At 48.0% G+C, this 24,158-nt stretch overlaps 1 protein-coding gene across 1 annotated transcript in view; it reads right to left on the reverse strand.

Moving 5' to 3' along the window:
- The window catches only part of LOC138567646 (zinc finger protein 398-like), a 1,191,033-nt gene that overhangs the window by 921,612 nt on the left and 245,263 nt on the right, over positions 1-24,158 (reverse strand). The window contains exon 2 of the mRNA XM_069646115.1: positions 17,037-17,163. Coding sequence (XP_069502216.1) covers positions 17,037-17,163 — 127 coding nt within the window. The remainder of the gene's footprint in view (positions 1-17,036; positions 17,164-24,158) is intronic.

Raw genomic sequence — 24,158 nt, forward strand, 5'->3', positions numbered from 1 at the left:
GGGGGTGGATGGGTCTGGTGGAAAATGCAATTAGTATTTGGGTGTGGGGCAGTTCGGATCAGCAGCAGTCCCCAGAGCGCAGGCATCTCTGTTAAAGGTGGCAGAGGCTCGTATTTAAAGTGGTTTATGGGGGATCTGGGATTTATTTATATATTTATTTATTTTTAACCATTTTAAAGACACTGAGACTGTGTGCAGCCAGTTTAACGCCTATTTGGCAGGGCCTGTGCCTGAGAATCTGCAGCTTCGGGTGCATGAGTATTGGGTGGGAAAGCACCAACAGTGGGCAGATTTATCAGCTTGTGTGTTAGATATTTTGGCACTGCCCGTGTCCAGTGCCAATGTGGAAAGGTAATTTTCCCAAATAAAAGTCTTTATGGGAAGAAAAGAAAGGGCACGGATGGGCAAAGAGTCCTTGAAGAAATATTGTATGATTTATTACAACCATTTTGACTTGTAGGAATGCAACATATTACTTGATTAACATGAAATTGTTTAGAACATCTTGCACTGAGAGATTACCCTACATATGCACGCAACGAAGCAATAAAAGAAAATGTCTGTGTTTACACCTGAAAAAACAGTTGTCTGCGATTTATTGAAAGGGGCAAATGGGAAAACACTGATAAACACAGATTCCGAAAGTTTTTGAAAACACTGGAATAACACCCCCCGAAGTAAAAAAAAAATAAACCCCTAAAACAGGAAACCCTATAATGGGTCTGACTGAGAGGGTGAGAATAATTTCTCAATTCTTGGATTGACCCCTCTTACCCGCGCGGGGGTGGACAGCGATGGGGTGATTCGTCTCTTAACCGAGGCGAGGATAGGAATAGTTTGACTAGTGGGAGGTTTTTCTTTAATAATCCTTTCGACGAAATCAGTATCTGGGGTGACCTCCCCAGTTTCAAATTCAAAATGCGCTGCTGCCTTCCTCAGTAGCGCATTGAAGGTGGGCTGATCGTCTACTGGCGATGGGTTCCTGACCAGTGTGTCTGAGGAGAAGAAATGTCTATAACGTCGGGGTCTGTATACCCTGATGGCGACTGCCAGGGCTGTGAGCCACCTTCACCTGGGTCGTCCTCGTAGCCCTCCTCACCTATGTTAGTGTCATCCTGAAAACCTTCTTCTTCTTCTTGGTCTTCATTATTCACAAACTCATCCTCTACCTGGAAGTGAGAGTCCTCTTAAGTGAGGTCGTAAGAGTTCATGTCTTCCTGTAGGGGGTTAAAGAGCTTCGGGTATTTAGCCCATGGCCCCTCCTGGAGTACCTCCCTTGGCCTCTTGGGTGTCCTGTTTTCTGGGAAGGCCATGAACCTGTCTAGCTTGTCCATACATGACTGGAACCTCTCTACAGTCCAGTAAGGTAGGCCAGAGCGGTCTGGGAGTGAAAAGGGAGTTTCCTCTCCCTGTAGTTGCTTATTTGTGTCCCTTAGTGTCGAAGATAGAGTCCCTTCGCCTTCCGAGAAACCTCCTCGCTGGCTAGGGTCTTCTGTCGACGGTGGGAGCTGTCCCAGCCTACCCTCCGGTGTCCTCAGCGTTTCTTTGGCCTTGTGAGCGGTTTTCGACATATCACCCGCCGTCCGTCTCTGGCCGTCTTTAGAAGCTATACGCGCAAGGCTTTCGGCGATCAGCTTTTCCGTCGAGGGATCGCTCGCCGTCGCGCTAGACCGTGCAGAGTCTTTACTGGCAACGTACACACTCTTGCGAGGCGCGTCGCCTGAGGATTTGGGGTTTGCGCCCTTATCTACAGAAAACCCAGTTGCCGGTCACGGAAGCGCTGGCGGGGAGGGCTTGCGACCCTTACGATCGGCGGAAGACGCCGGTGGACCCGACGCCTCTGTTGACGCTATGGCTGCCTTCGTCTTCGACGAATGCGTGCCATTGGGTATGTGTTTATGTGTTTTTCTGTGTGCGTCCTTGTCGCCGGGGTGTTCATCCCCATAAGCGGGGCGTGAGCCGGGCTTGTCGGGGCCGGACGAGGAGGAGCGGGAACTCTCCTTCGAGAGGTCTACAATCTCCGTTGCGGAGGCTGTGTAATCACTGTCCTCATCACATTCAGTGGCAGCGGCAGCTGGCGAGGAGTCAGACCTAGACATCGCATAGGCTGCCCACCTTTTGACCCTGGGGTCCTTTAAAGTTTTGGGTTTAAGTAACTTACAGGCTGCACAGCCGTCCTCTTTGTGATCGAGGGGCAAGCAACAGTTACACCGTTTTGCTTGTCCTTCCAGGTAAACTTGCCCTTGCAACGCGGGCAAAACCTAAAGGGCGTCCTCTCCATAGCTGAGGGCATGAAATGTGATTACAACCTCGAAAGAGAGGGAGGGGAAAGAGAAAGACATTCTCAGAGTGAAACAAAGAAATGACCAACAGCCCCACTCTCCCTACTGTGTTAGGCCGGCGAGGCCAGGCCACGTGTTCGGCAGAGCCGAAGGATCTCCTCCGCTCGTCCCTCCGTCGAAGATCTTGCTCGGCGGAGAACAGCTTGGCAGCTACGTCGAGGGAGGGATCTATGTGTTAGTTAATAATAATAAACGACCAAGGGTCGAGGAAATGATTTTGCAATGTCTCTCGAGGAGCTCCGTATAAAGGCGACCAGTAACTGGGCGGAAAAAAACAATCTGAGGGACCTCGACGCGTGAGGGGTTGTGGGTACACTGCACGTCACTATAGGGATAGTGTTACAGACATGCCTTGTCGACGTCCCCTTTTCCACTACGAAAAACAAAATGCAATACTCCGCAGTGACCACTGGATGTCGGACTATGCACAGCATGTGATTCTAAGCAGATTAACAAACATCAGAAACATCTTTCCTGTCCAATGTTGCCATGTAACCCCCTAGTTGTAGTAGTGGGATGACACCCTGCAACATTGACATTCCAAATTGCTGTGACTTGACATACGCGTTTGCAGTGCACAGGTCCAGCACTGGGCGCATTGTTAGATCTTTCTTTGGAACAAGGAAGTACATTGAATAAATACCTCGATTTTCTTCCAGAAATGGTACCAGTTCGATCGCTCCTTTTTTAAGCAGTATTTGGATTTTTCCTTGAAAATTTTCGAACTGTTCTGAGGACATTTTCCTTGCAAAAGGTGGATGGTGGCGGGGTGTGTTTAGGAACTCTATGGATATTCCGTTGGCCACTGTGTCGCGTACCCAGCGATCTGAAGTTATTCCCTCCCATTGCTGGGCAAAATGTGTTATGGTACCCCAGACTGGATATGCACAGGAGGGAATGTGAACCGGCCTGTCATTTGGCGGCAGGGGTTGCTGCGTCTCTAGAGGCTGCAACCCTGCCTCGCCCTTTCCCACAGCAAAATCCTCTATGCTGGTATAGGTACGAGGATGATTGACCCTGCGGGCTGTAAAAGGAGGTACCAGATGTTCCTGAACCAGATTGGTTTGATCTGTGGAAGTCTTGCACACAAAATGTCTGGCATGTATTGAATACTACTCTTTGTAGAAAAGGCTGGTTTGAAATCTGACCCAATGGTTTTATGTTTTTTTTTGATGGTCTCCAACTTTTCATCAACAGCCTTGCCAAAGAGGGCTGCCTGTGTTTCTGGTTTGAAACCAGAGTCCCGAAGCCATGAGTGCCTTTTGAGGAGAGTTCTTTCTGCGATGACTCTCCCAGAGAAGTCAGCAGAGTCTAAGACGTTTTAAAGTATATTTTAAGACACCTGCTTGCCTTCTGTGGACACTTTAAGCACGTGTGACCTTGTAGGCTCAGGTACAAAGTCCAGACTTTTAATGACTTCCTCTACTGGGTGCTGTTATAACTGGCAAACAACGTAGTGTTGTTAGCTATTCTAGTCATAAAGGCGCCAGAGGTAGTAAAACGTTTGCCCAAAGTGTACAGCCATTTACATTCTTTATTGGGGGTGCCTCCGAGGTAGAGAGTGGAACACAAGCTCTCTTCCTGGTAGTAGTAACAACAAGGGAATCGGGCTTTACATGTCCATTGATATAAAGAGGATTGTATGACGATGGCTTAAATAACTTTTCCACCCTTGGGTTCACTGCCCTAGTGAGTGAAGGAGTTGAGAGGGATGGAGAAACCCTCTTATTGATAGATGTAAGTAAGGGGACAGCCTGACTAACAGGTTTTTTTCTCATTCAGAATATCTTCTACAAAGTCAGTACCTTCAGGGGCTGCCTCCTCAGTTTGTATGCCGAAATGCTGGCTGCTTTCGTCAGCAGGTCATTATATGGTAATTTGTCAACTATTGGTGAGGTATGACCACTCTCGACTGCTGCAGCATCAGTTTGTTCCAAAATAGCGATATCAGGGTCATCTTGGTCTTGCAAGTAGATATCATCGGCATCCTGATCAGCGGCCTCCTGATCGCCATACCAAATGTCTTGATCTGCTTGATCAGACTGGATGTCTCCATGCTGAGAACCCTGAGAGGCATCTCTAGACGGGATGGTAGGGTTAGGAATGGGTGATGGAGGGCGCTGGGGCGGAGTAGGTCCCAAGGGTTCACAAAACTGTTCCACAGTTTTCTGAGGACTAGAGAGCTTTTGTATGAAGTCGACAAAGGATGATATTTTATTCATGGACTCCTCAAATCTTGCTTGCGTCCATGTCCCAGTTTTTGGTGTTTCTGCCAAGGGGAGCACAACTACATCTGGCTCTGAACTAGGGGCATATATTGGGCTTTCCCTTGGACGGTCTGCCCTAGGGGTACCTATAGGGCTTTCCCTTGGTTGCTTCTTTGAAGGGAAGAGGAAAGAGGAGAGTGTGCTTCATTATCGCCTTCAGAGGCACTAGGAGTCTGTTTCTTATGAGCATGAGGCTCCTATGGTGTTTCTCTGATGAAGAATGTGGTTTATGTTTTTTCGACGACTGTTTCAGTGTTTCCACCTGATCCGTCAAAAGGGGTTTGGGTACGCTTAATGCCGGGACCTTATCTTTAGCGCCTTGTGGTAAGCACAAGTGCGGAACCACTGCAGGCTTTGTCTGCGGTGGATCGGTAGGTTGAGATACGCCTACCGCTGGCGTGCAACCTTCCGTCAACAGTTCGGTCGAAGAACAGCGATCGAGTATGTGCTTGCGTGTAGTGTGTGCGGATGTGTCATCGTTGCCAGAGGCTTTCTCCATAGCAGTGCGCTGTAACTGCCTTTCAAGGCTGGGGACAGGCACGCGGGAGCCGGTAGGTTCCTGCAAAGTGTCTTCAGGCTCTGAGTCAGAGCCTCTGCTGCCTTGGCCTTCTGGAGCTGACTCGAAGAGTCCCGCACCAGTCTCTGATTCCGCCATCATGGCGTGTGCCGCCCACAGCCTTGTTCGGTGCTCGTTAAGAGTTTTTGGCCGTAAGAGCTTTCAAGATGCGCAGCAGGACTCTAGGTGATCAAGGGGAAAGCAGTGGTTACACACCCTATGGGTGTGTTTCCACAGGAATTTAAGATTACACTTTGGGCAGAATTTAAACAGAGTAAGCTTCATAGTAAAAATTGTCAAAAAAGGCAGCGAGACAAAAATAGTAGAGATAAGTAATGGGGGCGAGGCATTCTCTAAAGTAGAAGAATCAGTTTCCCCCACTCTCCTTACTGGTAGGCCGAATCCAGTCTTCTGAAAATCAGCCATCGAAATGACTCAGAGGGGTAGCCGTTGAGAAGGCATGTCAGATGGTAACCGCAAGTAAGATCAAGAGGTTATTATCTCTAATGTAGATTTTGATTCTGGACTCCGTGATACCACAACTATCCACGATGGTGGTAAAAAATAATCGGAGGGACCTCGAATCGGGACGGTTCTTGAGTACAGTGGACGTCACACTAGGGATAGAAAAACAGACACCCCCCCTGTCGACGTCCCTTTTCGATCTTCGTAAACTTCATGTGCAATACTCTGCAGCTTCCACTAGATGTCCGCCTATGCAAAGCATTCTAAGCAGATTCATAAGCCGCAGAAATAAGGTTTCGTCTTACGGACCACTGCAACACTGAGCCAGGCTAAGCCAAGCTACGAGGAGTATGGAGGCTGCAAGAAGACTGACAAGGGGCAGGGGCACGGTACTTGGGCGTCCTTATTACCTAAGGGAAGAGGGAAGGAGACCCTGGCATGATCAAAACAACAGCGCAAGAGGGAGGACGGCCAACACGACAGAAACAAGCTTCACCACCCGATGTGGAATCAAGACCAGAGGACTCACCGCAGGCATTGCAAGGCCCCCGTGGTGGTAAACAAAGAAGCCCTTGTGCAGTGATTGTCAGAGACTATCAGATGAAAATAACAGACTCATTCTAGGAACAATTCGCAACTTTATGAGCGGAACTGAAAAATTCTATGCAGGTTTTCAGAGGTGAGCTCACAAAATTAGGGGAGAGGGTAGACACGAGGAAGACTGAACACCTATAGCGGCTTTCGTACAATCTAGACATTCAGTGTGAACATCTCGAAAAAAGGTTACAGTGTTCGAATATGCACCTCAGGAGGATGTGTTAGATAATGACCTCAAGGCGCTCGTGCAGCACTTTTTCAGATCTGCTCTTGGATGTCCCACCAGAAGGGGTGCGTTTGGAGGGAATACATAGAGTTGGCCCACAAAGGAAAGAACCCGGGGCTCGCCCGAGGGATGCGCTAGCGGCCCTGACGTCATATGAGCAGAAAGAAGGCGGAAAGGTCAACCCAGCTCCCTGAGGAAAAATGGTGTTGCAGTCCGACTGTTTAAGGACTTGGCAAAATCCACCCTACAAAAAAGGAGACTGATGGGCCCTATGGTGAAGATCTTTGTCCAAGAAAAAATCTGGTGCAAGCAGACTTGATCACATCCTATTATGAAGGAATGCACATAATAGCACCAAATGATGAATCAGACCCCTCCTTGGGGGAAAGTGGGGTGGGGGAAAAGGCGTTGGGAAACAGGGGGCAGAGAACTGGCCCGATCACTGTTTGTACGGAACGGGGGGAGGTGGCCAGTGGGGAGGTGTCAGGGACTTGCGTAGAAGATGGGGGACATTATGAAGGGGTCTGCAAGAGGCGTGTAAAGGGTGGCTACAGTGAAAACAATGCTCAAAGTACTTACGTATAACATCATGGGCTTAAACTCTCTCGTGAAATGGTACATGGCGGAACTCTTCTTGAGGCGTTAGACAATGGACTTTCTCATATTCCAAGAAACACATACACACAAATGTGACAAACATAGGTACCACCTCTGCGCATATCCACATGTTTTTCAAGCCAATGCGAGGGAGAAAACAGCAGGGATAATGATGTCTTTAATAAATATACCCAACCTTACAATATTGGACATGCAGGAGGGATAACAAGGCCAATATCTTTTTGTTAAAGTTCGCATAGAAGTTCGCAAGTTTGGGATAGCAACGGTCTATGCACCAAATTCAGGACAAGATGAATTTCTACGGTCAGTGTTGACAGAATTAGAAAATATGGCAGAGGGAAGTATCATTTTGACATGGGATTTTAACCTGGCGTGGCTACCGGAACTGGATCCTATTGGATCAGGGCTGCAGGGGCATGGTACCCCAACCCAACGGTTCAAAGAACCATTTTCCCATCTGGGGCTCATGGACGTTTGGCGAGCATGGAGGGGCTCTGAGGTGGGATACACCTTTTATTCTCATGAGCATAGATGGCTCTCGTGAACAGATTATACCTGGTGTCGGCACACTTGGTGGGTGAAGTGAAGGAGGTGACAGTGGGCTCTATCGTCCTTTCTGATCAGGCCCCGTTAGCTGCATCGCTTGACTTTATCCACCATCCTAAACGCTTGCGCGATGGTCTTTCCCAGATGAGGTTATCAAGGATAGGGTTCCGTCGGAGGTGGTAGGGGATACGATCAAGGGGTATTTTCTAGATAATTGTGAATTCGACACGTCCCCGGGGAATTGGTAGGATGCATTCAAGGCAGTGATACGGGGAGAGCTGATAGCCCTGGAGGTGTCTAGGGATAAACAGTGCAGGGCACTCAAATTAGGATTGGAGTCATAATTGACAGAGATTATGCCAAAAATGTGAGGTCTACCAAGTAGGGCTACGCTGACGTGCTACAGAGAAATCCAGGGCTAATTATATCTGATGAGGGCTAAGTTGGCGAAAAGAGCCTGTTGAACATGAGGCAAACTTTCTATGTAAAGGGTAATTGTTACGCTCACCTGGACCCCACAGGGGTGTCGATCGGACCCGGACAGCTGCGGTCTCCTTCAACGTGATGCGTAGTGCAGAGATGACTGTCTGGACTGGCCCGCCTAGTCTTGTCTGCTGGACCCGAAGAAGTATTTTCCTTATGTTCGTAAAAGAAGAGCTCTCCATACTGCGTGTCTTGCACGGACGCGTATATACCAGTTACTTCACTGGTTTGAAGGCGTTGGGAGATTTCCGGTAAGTATTGACTCTGAAGTCCCTGGCGGGATTGGTAAGTATCAAGTTCAAAGAGTTCAATGTGCCCGATGTTCACTCTTGTCCCCTTCCTTCCTTAAGTTGCAACTGAGTACGTGAGAAGAAGGTCTTGTAGCTGCTGCTGGCGTTCAGGTAACTGGGTTCTGTGTTAACCAACGCTGTCTGGTAACTATTGCATGCGTTAACGTGTTGTTTTTCTCCCTCTTTACAGATGCGGCATATGAAAATGTGGAGAGTTGTGGAATAATACCACCGGTGTTAAATCAGGTAAATCTATGGTGGTAAGAGGTCGTATTTGTTGATTCCCTTGGCTCACCTTGTTTTTTCTTGTGTCCCCTAGGTGCCGGATTACGGCGAAGAAATGATGGGACAGTGCCGGATCGAAAGATGCTGTGAGAACTGGTGAGTATGGAGCCGTGCTGGAGCTGGCGAAGCGACGCGTGCAGGACTGATGTACTTTCCAGGTCCAGAGATGAAATGGTTCCGGAATTAGGTGAGGAATTTGAAATAAGTTCGTTTTCTAACCTTGTCCTTTTCTTCTTCTTTATTCTAGGAGCTCCGGATTCGAGGCGGGCATGGTAGAAGACTGGATGCTGGCTGCAGGCACGGTGAGCGTCACGCTGCTGGATGCAGAATAACGCGAAGCATGTGCTGCTGTTCGGGTGTGGTTTAAAGGAATGGTTCGCCCAAATATTTTTATTTCAAAAATAGATAGGCAACATAAAAAAAAAAACGATTGGCGTTTTTTTTTTTTGAAGTCCCTATGTAAAATTTTGAGCAATTCAAGCTCAAAAATTGAAAAAGCAAGCACATGGGCGCATCCATTTTGTGAAATGGCTGCCCGCCTGTGCTGGCTTTTGCGGCACTAATGAAGGAAAAGCCAGCCAGCTGTAGTAAACAAAAGCTACCACTGGGTGGCTTTTCCTTCATTGGTGCCGGAACTTGGAGGACGCAGACCGGAGACTACAGGCAGAAAAGCTGCAGCTGCATCTCGGTAAGTGCTATTTATTTATTTTAAAAATAAGCACTAGCTGCGGTTTTTTTTCTAAGTTTTCCGGGCTGTAGGAGCCCGGAAAACTTAGAAATAAAACCGCAGCTTTAAAAACGCTGTATTTATGTTTGCGGTCGCTTTTGAAGCGACCGCAAACATAAATACAAAGTTATTGTGTTTGAAAACGCTGCGGTTTTTCTTTCTACCAAAAGGCATTACCCCGAACTAGTAAAGACCCTCTGGTGTTGGGAAAGCTGTCTTCTCCTTGGCATGTTCTGCAAGAGCTATTTGCCAATAGCCTGCAGTGAGGTCAAATGTGCTGAGGTATTTGGAGGCACCCAAAGTATCCACCAGCTCATCTGTTCTAGGCAAGGGGTGTGCATCTGTCTTGGTGACAGAATTCAGAACCCTGTAATCCACATACAACCTCAACTCAAAAGTACCTGCTTTTGGAACCAATACCACTGTGCTGGACCAAGGACTACTAGAGGGTTCAATCACCCCAAGATCCAACATTTTGTTGACCTCTGTCTTAATGTAAGACCGTACTTTGTCTGACATCATGTATCCCCTACTTTTGGTAGGTACACTGTCTCCTGTGTCTATGTTATGTTTGCACCAAGGTGTCAAACCAGGCGACTGTGAAAACAGAGGGGAAAACTGCCTAAGCAAACTTTTCACCTCAGCCTGCTGATTATAAGTCAGGTGAGGGGCCACTCGGACACCCTCAAAGGAGCTACCTGAAGGACCGCTTTGGAACAGGTCAGGGAGAGGTTCAGACTCCTCTTCCTCAACATCTGAAGCCAGTAGCAGTGCTGCGATTTCGACTCTTGGGACGAAAGCCTTCAGCCTATTTACGTGGAACACTTTTGGAGCCTGTCCAGGCCTTCCAAGGTTCACTAAATAGTTAACCTCACCCAGGGGCTCCACCAATGTGTAAGGGCCTGACCATTTGTCCTGTAAAGCTCGAGGCATTATGGGATTCATGATCAGGACTTGCTGACCAGGTGTAAAGTTGATGAGGGAAGCTTTCTGGTTGTACCAATGTTTCACCAGCGCTTGTCCTGCCTTCAATTTATCACTAGCCAAGTCCATCAGAAGTACCATCCGTTTTCTGAGCCCCAGCACATAATCTACTACGTTGGTAGTAACAGGGGGAGTGGGCATCTCCCATCCCTCTTTGACTATGGCTAAGGGTCCCCGTACAGGATGACCAAAGAGAAGTTCGAAGGGGCTGAAGCCAACACCCTCCTGTGGTACCTCTCGGTAGGCAAACAGTAAGCATTGTAAAAGAAGATCCCATTTTCTTCTCTGAGGTTCATCCAGAGCCCCAATCATGCTCTTTAATGTTCTGTTGAAACGTTCCACAAGACCATTGGTCTGGGGGTGGTATACAGAAGACAACTTGTAGGTGACCCCACATTCTTTCCACATAGCCTGCATATACTTTGACATAAAGTTGCTGCCTCTGTCAGACACAACTTCTTTAGGGAAGCCAACCCTAGTAAAGATGCCAAGTAACGCTTTTGCAACTGACTTGGCAGTTACAGTTTTCAATGGGATGGCCTCAGGATATCTGGTAGCATAGTCGACTAGCACCAAGATAAACCTATTGCCTGAGGATTTCTGCGGGTCAAGGGGACCAATGATGTCGATCCCTACCCTTTCGAATGGTATTCCCACAACTGGGAGTGGTACCAATGGAGCTTGGATTGTTGAGCCACTCTTACCAGATAACTGCCAGGAGGCACAGCTCCTGCAGTGACTTTCTACTTGCACCCCCATCTTGGGCCAGTAGAAGTGCACGGATAACCTTTGCTTGGTCCGCTTAATACCAAGGTGATGAGCAAGGGGCACTTCATGCGCCAGCTGCAGGAGGAAGGGTCTTACAGCAAGGGGAACCACCAACCTCCTATGGTCTCCTTCTGTAGACACTGTGGGCTCGCTATACAGGAGTCCACCTTCCCAATAAATCCGATGTGTCCCAGGAGGTTCACCCTCAAGCTGGGAGCAGGCCTGTCTCCTTAGGCCTTCCAGAGATGGGCACTCACGTTGGCCTTTACTGAATTCTTCCCTGTCAGGACCAGCTTCTACTAACAAGTCTTTTAGTTCAGGATAGTCGTGGGGGTCAAATACTTCAGGCATCGCCACCTCCTCGTCAGGCCCGGGCAATTGACCAACTTCCTCCACCGCAGTGGTAGGCGAGCACGGGGGAATGTTCACTTTCCCTCGTCTTCACTTGCTTACTCCTTTCGCCTTGGGTTTCCCCTTCGGCTGGGGCGGCGTATTGGTCTTGGCCAATGCTGCCCATGTTTGAGACCGTGTGCAGAGACTGTCGGCAGTGTCTCCTACGAGCCCTAAAGCTCTGAGATCATTGCCTAACAAGACCTTTCCTGGGACGTTTCTCTGAATGCTCACTGGAATCCCGACTGCTGTACCATTTAAAGTAAGATTTACAGGTATTACTGGAAACATGCGAGGCGGGCCGTCAGCCAACTTAGTGGGCATCAGAGTAGCTCTGGCAACTTCCTCTGAGTCTACCAAGGTAGAATCCACAACAATTCGACTGCACCCACTATCCCTAAGAGCTGGAGTATCCACTCCATTAATCAGCACACTGTCTTTAAAGTAGTGCTTGGTTTTATCTGGAATCCTAGCATAAGCCTCTGCGACTTTAGGCTCCCAGGAACCCAGGGAAACTAAAACTACCTCAGCTTCTATCCCGCTGGGGAAGGAGTCTGAGGAGAAGGATGCTCCTGTAATCTCTTCTTCCTCGTAGGAGAAGGCCAGATTAGCAGAGTGAACCCCCAAAGGTTTAACCTTACACCGGGGATCCCCCTTCACGTGGTCAGTTGCTCCACAAGCAAAACAAGATCCATTGGGTCTGTTTACATAGGGAGGCTTATTGTAACCAGAGTTCTGTTTCGGAGGCTGCCCTCCACTATCCTGTGAGTTCTCGTGACTTACCCTTATTTTTCTTTTTGTGGCCCTTTTGAGAAGAAGATTTATCAGATTCCCCACCCTCCTTATCTTTGGACATTTTCCCTTCCTCCTGCTTACCAGGATGAGTTTTGTCCTTATGGGACACTCGATGTGACACCCATAAATCTGCGGCAATGGCCAGCTTCTTAGGATCTCCTTTGAATCGGCCAAATGCTGCTTAAGCTCCTGGGAAGAAGATGCAAAAATATGTTCCAGCATGACAAGACTTATCATGCCTTCAAAGGTAGAAACCTTATAACCTTCGACCCAGCCAGTCAAGTTTATTTAAGGATTCAGTTACATAAGATACCCAAGTACCACCTTCTTTTTTCTTATACTCTCGGAATCGTTTTAAATATTGGGCAGGAGTCTTTCCAAACTTTAAAATGAGAGTTTGCTTTAAGATTGCGAAATCCGCTCGCTCAGCCTTCGACATTTCCATAATGGCACTACAGCCAGAATGGGGCAGTCTGCTGAGTAACCAGGCAATCTTATCAGCATTGTCAACTTGTTGAACTTCGCATGCATACTCAAACGTATTCCGCCAGTCCATAATGTAATTCTTTTCCTCATACACACTGAGCAGATCTTTTGGAAACCGTGGTTGAGAGGAGGCCGCAGACCCATGTCCAGGACCCTTGGATCCATTTGCAACCTGAAGCTTGGCCAGTTCCAACTGGTGATCCCTGTCTTTCTGTTTTTCTGCCTGTTCGATTTTTAGCTTCACCCTATTGAACTCAGGCTCTTCTTGTAGTTTGGCCATGTTGAACTCAAGCTCCTTCTGCCTAAACAGCAGCTCTTGCTTCTTGAATTCAAGCATGGCCTCCCCATCGACACTGGCAGAGGAAACATTAGACATCACATCCTCCCTGTCCTCGTGGTCGCGGTGGACCAGGGCAGCGGCAGAACCGTCGGTTCTACCAGTGAGAGCAGCCCCACATCCTTCCGCACTGTCCTCAGAAGTTATAGCGTCAAGCTGCGCTTCTTGCCACGCCACGATTCTTTGGATCATATCCATTTTGGTGCCTTGAGAGGAGACACCTCTCTCCGCACACATCTTTTTCAATGTTTCGGATTTAGAAGCATTTATAGTTAACAAGGTATTTGTTTCCATACTGTTAGATAGGACTATGGCCTTTTAAAAGTTATACTACGACAATTCACTATGTGTCCTGGTAGGAATAACTTGAAATGCCTTCGCTCGTGCGCAACACTGGATACCTTCAGTCGTATCCCACCGCTGTACACCAATTTGTTAAGACGGATTTCTGAACTCTGTCCTGGAGGGGCAGAGGTTCAGAAGGCCAGCCTAGTTTCTTGGAACAGGGTAACCTCTGGACAAGCCAGACCAATCAGGGTAGCGATCGTGGCGGTCAAGACTAGGTCTCAAGAGGGGTGAGGGTGACTGAAAGCCTGCAATGAGCACACAAAGCAAGGACACTTACAAATTACTCCAAGCAGGTGTTATATTAAAAATATATACACATTTATTACAAGGCCTTTGTAACATTGACCGTAGCAAGAAATCATAATAAAACTCAAGTAAACCAACACATACCAAACCAATACAATATATATACAAATACAAACGAGTCTAACGTGTTAGACGCCCGAAATGTGTAGACCACCTAGATGGAGAGGAAAACAGGCAGTGCGAATAATAATTATACCCAGTCCGCCTTCAGAGGCACCTAACTAAAAGGAAGTCCAAGCCCTACGAAGAGTGGAGCCTTTTGCTCAAAAGTACCTGCACACGCTGGTGCCAACGGGCAAAAAGGGGAGTCTCTTCGAGGAAATCAGGCAGTTTAGTTCGGTGAACAAATGAAGATGAACAGAGCTCCGCGACTCAAGCGCAGCCTCCACTGTGGGCAGAAGCAGAGCGCGCATACGGAAAGGCCTGCTGTTAGACATAGCGGGGAAAAGCTATGGGCTCCTGCAGGAGGGTGACCAGTTCCTAGCGATGCTACTCACCGGTCCCCGATGCAAGCAGACCCAGGCTTCTCCGCGTCAGTTTCAGTGCTGGCAGGTTCAGATACGAGCAGGGGACATCTCGGCATCGTGTAGATTCCGCAGCAGCAGAAGTTGAGTTGAGGACGTCCCAAACGCAGTGAACCCGCACAGTTTGTTACCACAGCAAGGCAACGGAGCGGCCGTGTGTATTTCAGCCAAATGTACACTACTCACTTCAGACCTGGGAATGCCAAGTGTACGAAATGTGTGAGAGTGACAAGGACTCGTAGTACAACACAACCTGACGGCGGTTACAGAGCAAGACTCCTGGGTAGGCTGGTCAGTCCACTGGATGGCCCAGAGACACTTCCGAAGGCTTACGTGCAGGAGATGGTGAAGATGCCGAGAATAGTTGTTCCCACTATTCCAAGGGTCGAAGTACCAGTACAGGCCTTCTCGTTCGATCCGAGGTAGAAAGGGTTTCACAAACAGACAGCAGTGCAGAGTAGCAGTCCTTCAGCGGGTCACCAGCGATTCCTCGGTTCAGCCTCGTGGTTGCAGGATACTTGGCTCCTGTATTCCTTTGTTCGTGAGAACTCAGGAGATCGACATGGTAGTGGTGTTTCCAGCCCCCTCTTATCCACGGTTCCCTTCGCGCCAAAACGGAGGGGACCCAATGGGAGATCTGCTCACAAAACACTCACACCATACGTGGACCTATCACGGACCACGGAGGTCCCAGGCATTCACACCACCCTAGACTCTCTGGCACCCAGGATGTGTATTGGGACCAGACATCCCAGCCCACATCCTGGAGGCACACACAAGGCCTGTAGAAGCCCGCGAAAGCATCTGTGTTTCGCGGGAAAGTACATGCCCAAATAAGGAAGGCCCCGGGTCGGCTCGACCGGGGGAAGGTGAAGGGGGCAAGACGGTCAGCGGACAGGACAACGAGCCTCGTGGTCTGGCCATTTTGGGAGCCAGGCCACCATTTTGGGCTAAGCGCGAGAAACACGCTTAAACGCCAAAAGGAGCTCAAAAACACAAAGAAACGATCGCTGCCACCGGTCCCGTCTGTGATTCACTTGCACCATTCGTTAACAATCCCAAGAGAGTATCTAGGGCCTGTAGCAGACTAGAGACCCAAGAGAGCAGTATCTTAGCTTACAGTGCCCTCTTGTGCCATGTTGCGCGAAAGCTGCAACATGATAAAGAAACTACGGAAAACAACGTTTCCCGGTACTGACTGTCTTAATGGAATGTCAGTTTCCCCGTAAGAATGGAGCGAAAACCCAGAGGAGTGCGGCAGAAGGCTGCACTTCTCTGGCAAAGTCTAGATCCTGGTGAAAACAACAGCAAAAAGTTTAGGGGTTGCCACATGGAAGGAAAATTACCCACAATTAAGAAATCTTTCCTAACACAAACACAAAAATATTGGTATTGAAATCTGGAAGAAGTGGTTTGAAATTTGCTTGGGGAAAGAATGGACAGAGTATTGAAGAGGTTACAAACGTAAGATACCTGGGTTTTCAAATATTTGCAGTACAAGCAAAACAGGATTTGATTAGGTAAATAATTGAAAATGCCAAGCATTTATTAAGCGAAAAGAAGTATTTGCCCAATTGGTTTGGCAGATTTTCTCTGAAACCTGTTATTAAGTTTTGTGAGGCAAAGATCGTCCCAGTTATATATTATGGTTTGGAGATTCACCATCAGTTGAGCGATTACAATTTGGACTACATCGAAGGTTTATTATGGAGAGGTAACCTGGGCTTACCGCAATCGGTTCCTATGACTGTAATACGGTATGAGTTAGGCCTGGTATCTATGAAACAAAGGTGTTATGGAAATGAGTGCACCTCTATGATAAATGTATCCATCCACCCCCATATTCAATCTTTGGGGCCTACGATGTGAAAAAGTCTAAAGTTGCTAATTCATTTGTACAATCACGCAAGGCACAATTGGAAAAAAGAGTTTATGTTGAAAGAAAGGACCGAAAATGTGCCTCTGACACATTTTTGTGGAAACATGATTGGGTTCAGACCTTTGATAGACTCGATTCATATAAAAGTTATAAGTATCTAGTTATGCTTCAGTGTAAACTAGGTAACCCAGCCCCATATCTTTCAAAATATCCTTCATGGAGATTTGCAAGATCTATTCTACGTTTCGGTCTAAATGTCTGACCCATTCTAGAAAATCGATATTTCTGGAAAGAAAAGGGCCTCAGTAGTGTGAGTTGTAGACATTGCCAGATAAACAACGAATCACTGAAGCATTTGTTTCTGGTTTATATTCCATTACAGAATTTACAGCTACGTTTCTTTGGGCGGTTCATCCAAGAGTTAAGAACATCGCCATGGGAGTTCCTTTGGGAACTATTTTTCTTGGATCACCACCCTATGTCTAAGTTGATTGCGCTTTATATATTCCCTTTGAAAATTGATTATCTATTTTTTTATTGTCTACTATATTTAGATTGGTTAATGAAAAATTAAGCCTACATGTTTTACATTTGGATTATATGTGCATGTAATATTATTTTGTATTCAATTTTGTTATAAAATTCCTTTTTTGTGTTAAAGTTCAGTTGTTAAACCATGTAACACAATAAAAATCTTAAATATATATTTTATTCTGATAGATTAGGTGCAGAATATAAATAAAAAACACTCCAGCTAACATGCAAAGAATGTAAATATGGTAAAGTCTCTAGATGAAGAGAAACTGAGTAACCTTACCAAGTGCCATCAACGCCTGATGAATTTCTTTCATGACATTCCTGTAAAGTTCCTTTTGCCATTCTTGCAAAAGCTTCCACTCCAATTCAGGGAAATAAGCAGAAGTACCATGGAATGGGACTGGTACCTGGAAGGGAAAACATATGACGTACTCAGCAACTCCATTTAGAGAAACATATTATAAAATTAACATAACTTATAGAACTGAACACTATATATTCCTCATTGCCATACCCACCTTACTGAAACGCAAGTGCTGCTCCTTTCCTTAAACAGCCATATATTAGGGTCAAAATACAGGAGTCTAAAAGATTGGTTGATATGGGCATTACAATGCATGTAAAAAAATAAATTAAAAAAAGGTACATGACTAATTCACATATTGCATTAGGAGAAGCCCTGCTGGCCTCTGATGCCTAGTAATGAAATACTGGGAGTGTATATGATTGATATAAAGGCTTCAGAATGTACTTATCGATGCAATATGTATCAGAACTTACTTATCATACAATACATGTCGTAGGTGTTGCTTTCAAAACTGGCTCCCAATTTCATCAAAAAGAAAGCAAATGCAAGCAGGGTAGTATGAAACAATGTATGGGTGGTATATGTACCACATCCTCAGCCAAATGAAGTCCTCTAAGTACTCCAGAGAACACCTAACAGGCAGTATACAACAAATAGTATTAGCACCCTGGCGTGGGAGCCAGCAATCAGGCGGCTAGGAATGTAAGTTTGAACCGCCTGTGAAAGCCCAGGTTCCATCCCGCCTGATGGCTGGTTTCACCTGTAGCCATCTTCCCCCCACCCCGTCCATGTTTTTTTTTGTTTTTTGCCACTTCCCTCCCCCCCACCGCTCCTCCCTTTCCGCTCCTGTAGGCCACCATGGAAAGGGAAGAGGGGATCCGTGCGGAGCTCCGCTTCACTTTCCATGGCGGTCATCTTGAAAAAGTATTTTCCTTCGTTGAACGGGATGCTGCGTGTGTCCCATTGAACGAAGGAAAATACTTTTTCTTTTAGCACCCCGGGTTACCGACTTGACAACCTGGGGTGCTAATAGCCTTAATCCCTGTTCCAAGGGCTGAAAAGGGGGGGGGGCGTGGTAATGACCCGGTAATGATGTTATCGTGGGCTGCCGGGTCATTACCCACCATTCTAGCCCTTGGAATGGGAAATTAACAGTATAGTAATTTTTCTTTTCTTTTCCTTCATTGAGCCAGAAGGACCCAGTGTTTTGCTGATTTGCTTGAACAACAGGGTCATTCGTACAACAGTCCAACTGATTTGTTTCTCTTGTGAGCACATGAGCTGCCTCCTTTTGAAATTGAAAAACCTTTGAATGTCCCCCATTTGCGAATCAACTATAACTAAGTCCCATTTAACAACCTCCCAAAATAATATGTAGGAGCTCATTTTAGAGTCTCCCATAATTTGGTGGTAGGGACCCATTATGTTTACACTTTAACGTAAGTGGGTCGCCGCTACCAAATTTTGGTGCAAGTGAGTGAACATTGCCAGGCATACCAGGCAGAGTTTACTTCTGATTGCGAGTGGTGCTTGCCATGCTAGCTCATGACCTCTAACACAGTTATCTATTATATAGATCTCTAGATCTGGCACCTTTAGACCCCCTTTACTCGGTAGCATTGTCAGCGTTTTCCAGGTGATTCTCATTGTTTTGTCAGCGCATATCAATTTAAATAGCACGGATCTCAATTGACACCAGGATTTCAAATGTTAAATTTAAAGAGATATACTATATTTTAGTAAGTATCACAATTTTTATTAACGATATTCTGGCCATCATTTTTAGTGGATATCTGATCCAGCAATCCACCTTACTTTCTACCTACCCAAGTTAGCCACATCATTGCAAGGTATGACCCAGCCTTACACATATAACAAGTAGAAGTAGAAAGCGCAATTGTGACCCATGTAAAATTGGTGTCAGAAATGCTGGAAACTCCATGTATATATTCCACAGTTCTCAATACAGTGCATGCTACAGTCACAGCCATAAAGACACTGTATAAAATGGTATGGTATGGTATCGTATAAACACTAATAAAGCGCAACTGTGACCCAAAGTCTATCCTGGGGCTGAGCATAAAGGAAAGCAAAAAAAATGGGTGAGTTAAATAAATAGAATTACAAAAAATAGAATTCCAAGGTCAAACACTAGATGGGAACAGAAAAGTTTTTAGTCGTTTCCTAATTGTTTAATGGCAATTGGTTGCCCGAAGAGGCAACGGAAGGCTGTTCCAGATTTTTGTCCTGCCACCGAAAAAAGGCATGTTCACCTACCGTACTCTTTTGGAACAGAACAGACAAAAAGAATATGTTCTGCTGAGCTCAATACCCAAGGTGGGTTATATTTACAGGGCCTTTCCTGAAGGTATATGGTGCCTTTACCATAATAGTCCCGGTGCACAAGGTCTTGAACATAAATCTGTAGTCCACTGGAAACCAGTGTAATTTTCTACGCAGTGTAGAGGTATGGGCAGATCTAGGTGAGTTGGTTACCAATCTGACGACCGAGTTCTGTAGGACTTGCAGCCGATTAATGTGATATTTGTGCTGCGCCAGCAATGTAGCATTGCAGTAATCTATAATCCCCTCAAATAGATGCAGAGATCAACAGGTCACAAAATTCTTGGGGTAAAAAAGGAAGAATGTTTGTAAGGATTTCAATTTGATGTGATCTGCGCTACACTGGCGTCAACCTGAAGTGTCAGAGACAGGGTCTCAGCCATGTTTATGGCTGCGTTTTTACCGACTTCACCAGTGTCTGTAAAGGACCAAGTTCCAGTGGCCAGCAGTCTTTAGTCCAATGGCTTCTTAAGGCTGGGGGACCGACCATCATAACATCAGTCTTGTTCCCATTTAGTTTCAGCCAATTCTGGTTTATTCATTTACCAACAGCAGATAAACAGTTCCTAATCTGTGTGGCAGATGAAATGAAGTCTTGATCAACCCGGAAGACCAATTGTGTGTCGTCTTCATATGAATAGAAAAAAGCATCCAAAACAGTGGATGATAGCCATAGGGTGTTCGACAGGGCCCAGCCATGGGGGACACGCCATCCTACAGAGAATTCTCTGGCCCTGTATGGCGGCAGAGACACCATCTGCCACCAAAAAGGTTGCACATCCGGGTTCGTCACCCTCAAAGTATACATTGATAAGGTATGGAGACTGGAACATATATTCACAGAAGGCATATGCAGAACACTGGCAAAAATGGGTTTTGGGAGGTTGGCAGAATCTCGAGAAGCAAACAGGTTCATAAGATAAGATATCCTTGCTCTATTTCCCAAAATGTTATTTATACCACAGAGAAACTCCTAAACATTGCCTCTCCAAGAGAACAGAATTTTCAGAATCTTAACAAAATTGTAACACCAAAGTCTGTTCCCTAAACTACTGTGAGCAGAGCCCTATGCAGACATGGAGACCAGATAGAATGATAAATTTAACTTTGTGGCTCCCTTGCTGAACTTGCCTTTAGAAAATGAATAAAAGAGAGACTTCAAGATGGCCGCCGTGGGAAGAGGTTGCAACTGAGAGCTTCTCCTTGCAGGGCTGCTAACCTAGCAATGGTTACATGATGCATTCAGCAAATCATCCCGGGAAACAGAGAGATCCTTGGGCACACCACTGCACAGGCGGAAACGACAACATTCCCTCACGCTCACTGGGGAAAAGCAACAAGCGGCCACGGAAACCATTCCCTCACGCATACGAGGGACAAGTAATAAGCCGCCCAACATGCCGTGAGGGGCAAGCAGGAGCAACAAGAGGCAGCAACGTCCAAGGGACAGCTCCAACAATGCTCAAGGCACCACAACGGGATCAGGGAATCGGGGGGACGCTGTGACCCCCCCACAAACAAAATGCTCCGGCAGCACCCCCCCACGCGCCACGGAGGAAACACACAAGCAGAGGCAAAGAGACGCCCATCCCGCAGTGAACGACGGATCGAAGCCGCAAGTCAGAAGCAGCCCAGAGGGAGAAACCTGCAACGCGGGAGGGCAAACAAGGCCAACAACGGAAGCCTGGGCCCGCGGTATGAAGCGCCCAATCCGTGCGTGGCCACCCAGTGCATAATCAAAAGAGATAGTGGGAGGCCCACCACAGAGGAAATATAAACATAAAGAGGAGCGGGGAGCCCCCACACAGAGAACAGGCGGCCCCCACCGCAATAAAGTGTACCTCAGAGTGAGTGCCAAGAAAGGAACACCTCCACAGAGGAACATAGGAGGAAGTAGACCGTTGCGGGTCCGCCGGGGGCGCTGGTTCCACGGTAGGCAGAACAGACAAAGGAGACAACACCGGCAAGAGTGCACAAGGAGCCTCGCAAGCGCAGGAGAAGTTCTGTTTCCAGTGAACACGCAGAGAGGGCACTACAGAGGGCGACGCCGAACAATACAAAGAAAGGCCGGGGGAGCATCGCCATAAGGGATCACAAACTAAGCGGGTCACAGACTGCCACACGTCACAACCCCATCCTTGGGAGGGAACAGCCGCCCGGCAGGCAAAACAACAAAGGCCACCAATAACGGACACCGGAGGCAGAGCACTAACAAATAGACAAGAACTTAAAGGGGAGAATCCCCCAACAAAGAAGCAACGGATATCCAGAGGAGCGCTACGGAGCCTTGAAGAGACCCGAAGTCAGGTCCATGATGGCCCCCACAGAGAATAAGCGATGGAGCAGAAGAAGCTAACAAAGTGAGCACTCCCACGATACTGAAGGAAAAAGTTACTTACCTGTAACCTGTTGGCTGCCCTCTCCCTAAGCCCCGCCTCTGGCAGCCATCCTCAGATTCGGTAGCACGCCAAGTGGCAGTATGACCAAGTGAAGAGCCGCCGAGGGGTAGGTGGGAGGGTTCGCATGTGAATCCATGCCAGACCCATGCTGGAGAACAACAGTTACAGGTAAGTAACTTGTTCCTTCTCCAGCATGGGGTCTGGCATGGATTCACATGCTCATGAATAAAAGAATACATAGCAGTATACACATGCACAACCACAGGAGGTGGCAACAGGCTCAACATTAAGCAATATAACAACTCAACATTAAGCATCTCTTACCTCCTCACCAGGCTCACCTTAAGCGAACAGGTTGCGCAGCACTGCTTGGCCGACCCTAGACTCCTCCCTGGAGTCCCGATCGAAGGAGAATCTTGTGAAAGTGTGCGTCGACCTCCACGTAGCAGCCCTGCAGATGTCTAGCAGGGGCACCCCAGACAGGAACGCCATGGTAGCAGCGATCACTCTGGACGAATGGGCTCTCGGACGGCCGTGCAGCGGTCGGTTTACCAACCGGTGACAATGCATGATGCAGCCGGAGAGTCACCTGGAAATGGAAGTCTTCGAGAGAGCCTTCCCTTGATTCACATTCCCAAAGTTCACGAACAATTGTGACGTTTTCTGAAAACTCTTTGTGCGTTCCACGTAGAACTTCAGTGCTCTAGCTACATCCAGCGAGTGCAAAGTCCTCTCGGCTGGCGTCGAAGGCGACGGAAACAAAACTGGTAACAACAAGGGCTCTTTGAGGTGGAAGTCCGACGGCACCTTGGGCATGAAGGAGGGGTGAGTCCTCAGCACTACCCTTGTGTCATGAAAAGTCAAGTATGGAGGCTTGCAAGATAGGGCCTGAATCTCTCCCACTCGTCGTGCAGAGGTGATGGCCACGAGGAACGCTGTCTTCCATGACAGGAACTTCAAAGGCGCCGAGTGGATAGGCTCGAATGGGGCTCCCATGAGCCTGGTCAGCACCACATTAAGCTCCCACGCCGGGGCAGGGGCCTTCACCGGCGGAAATGATCGGAATAGTCCCTTCATGAATTCCTTTACCAGGCGATGAGACCACAAGGACGCCCGTCCCGTAGTCCTGGTGTATTGGGAGATGGCAGCCAGAAGTATTTTTATGGAGGCGTGAGCCAGTCCAGCTTTGGCCAGCAACAGTAGGTACGGCAGCACTTGAGGGGCCGTAATCCACAGAGGGTTAATCTTCTGTGCACGGCACCAGACAGAGAACCTCTTCCACTTATGACCGTAGTCGAACACGCCCTGGCCTTTGCAAGAACCTCTCTGCTATAAGCCGGGATATCGTACCCTCCAAACTCTAGTATTGCAGGAGCCAGGCCTGCAAGTTCAGCGACTGTGGGTCGTGATGGAGAATTGGGCCTCCCACTCGTGGCACGAGCGCAGCACCCTGCTGAGTGAGTCCGCAATGGTGTTTTTTATTCCTGCCAGGTGGAAGGGAACCAGAAACATCCCTTGGGCGACGGCCCAATGCCACAGATCCTGGGCCTCCTTGGATAGGGCTGGGGATCTGGTGCCTCCTTGCTTCCGTATATAGAACATGGCGGTGGTGTTGTCGGTGAAGATCCTCACCACTTTGCCCTTGAGGGACGGAAGGAACGACTTGAGAGCCCAGATCACTGCTCGGAGCTCCAGAATGTTGATGTGGTGGGACCTCTCCTCCGGGAGCCAAAGGCCTCTTGCGTGGAGGTCTCCGGTGTGGGCCCCCCAACCCTCCAGAGAGGCGTCCGTTGTCACCGTCTCCTGAGACGCCGGGATTTGAAATTCCGTGCCTGTCGTGAGGTGAGCACAGATGCCCCACCAAAAGATCGCCCGATGGAACTCCTCGTCGAGAAGGATCCTGTCCTGTCCTCGAAACAGCCCCTCGCTTGGAGCCAGCGGGCGTCGAGAAACTCCTGTAGCGGACGCATCCGAAGTCTGCAAAGGGGTACAAGGTAGATGCATGAGGACATCATCCCGAGGAGGGACTTGATGGACCTCACCCTGGCCACGTCTGTGGCTAGCAGGCGCTGCACCTTGCCCAGGATGGTCTTGGTCCTCTCTTCTGAAGGGGAGGCCAATTGCCCCACTGTATCGAGCTTCGCTCCCAGAAACAGTGCTATCTGCGATGGAATCAGGTGGGATTTGGGGTAGTTGATGGCGAACCCCAGCTCCGTGAGCATCTAGACGGTCCTCGCCGTGTGTTCGACGGCGAGTTCCCTTGTCCTTGTCCGGATTAGCCAGTCGTCAAGGTAGGGGTAGACGTGGATCCCCTGCAGACGCAGCCGCGCCGCCACTGGTGCCAGGCACTTGG

The sequence above is a fragment of the Ambystoma mexicanum genome, chromosome 2p, assembly GCF_040938575.1.
Source record: "Ambystoma mexicanum isolate Mex_15411 chromosome 2p, UKY_AmexF1_1, whole genome shotgun sequence".
In the NCBI taxonomy this organism is placed as follows: Eukaryota; Metazoa; Chordata; class Amphibia; order Caudata; family Ambystomatidae; genus Ambystoma; species Ambystoma mexicanum.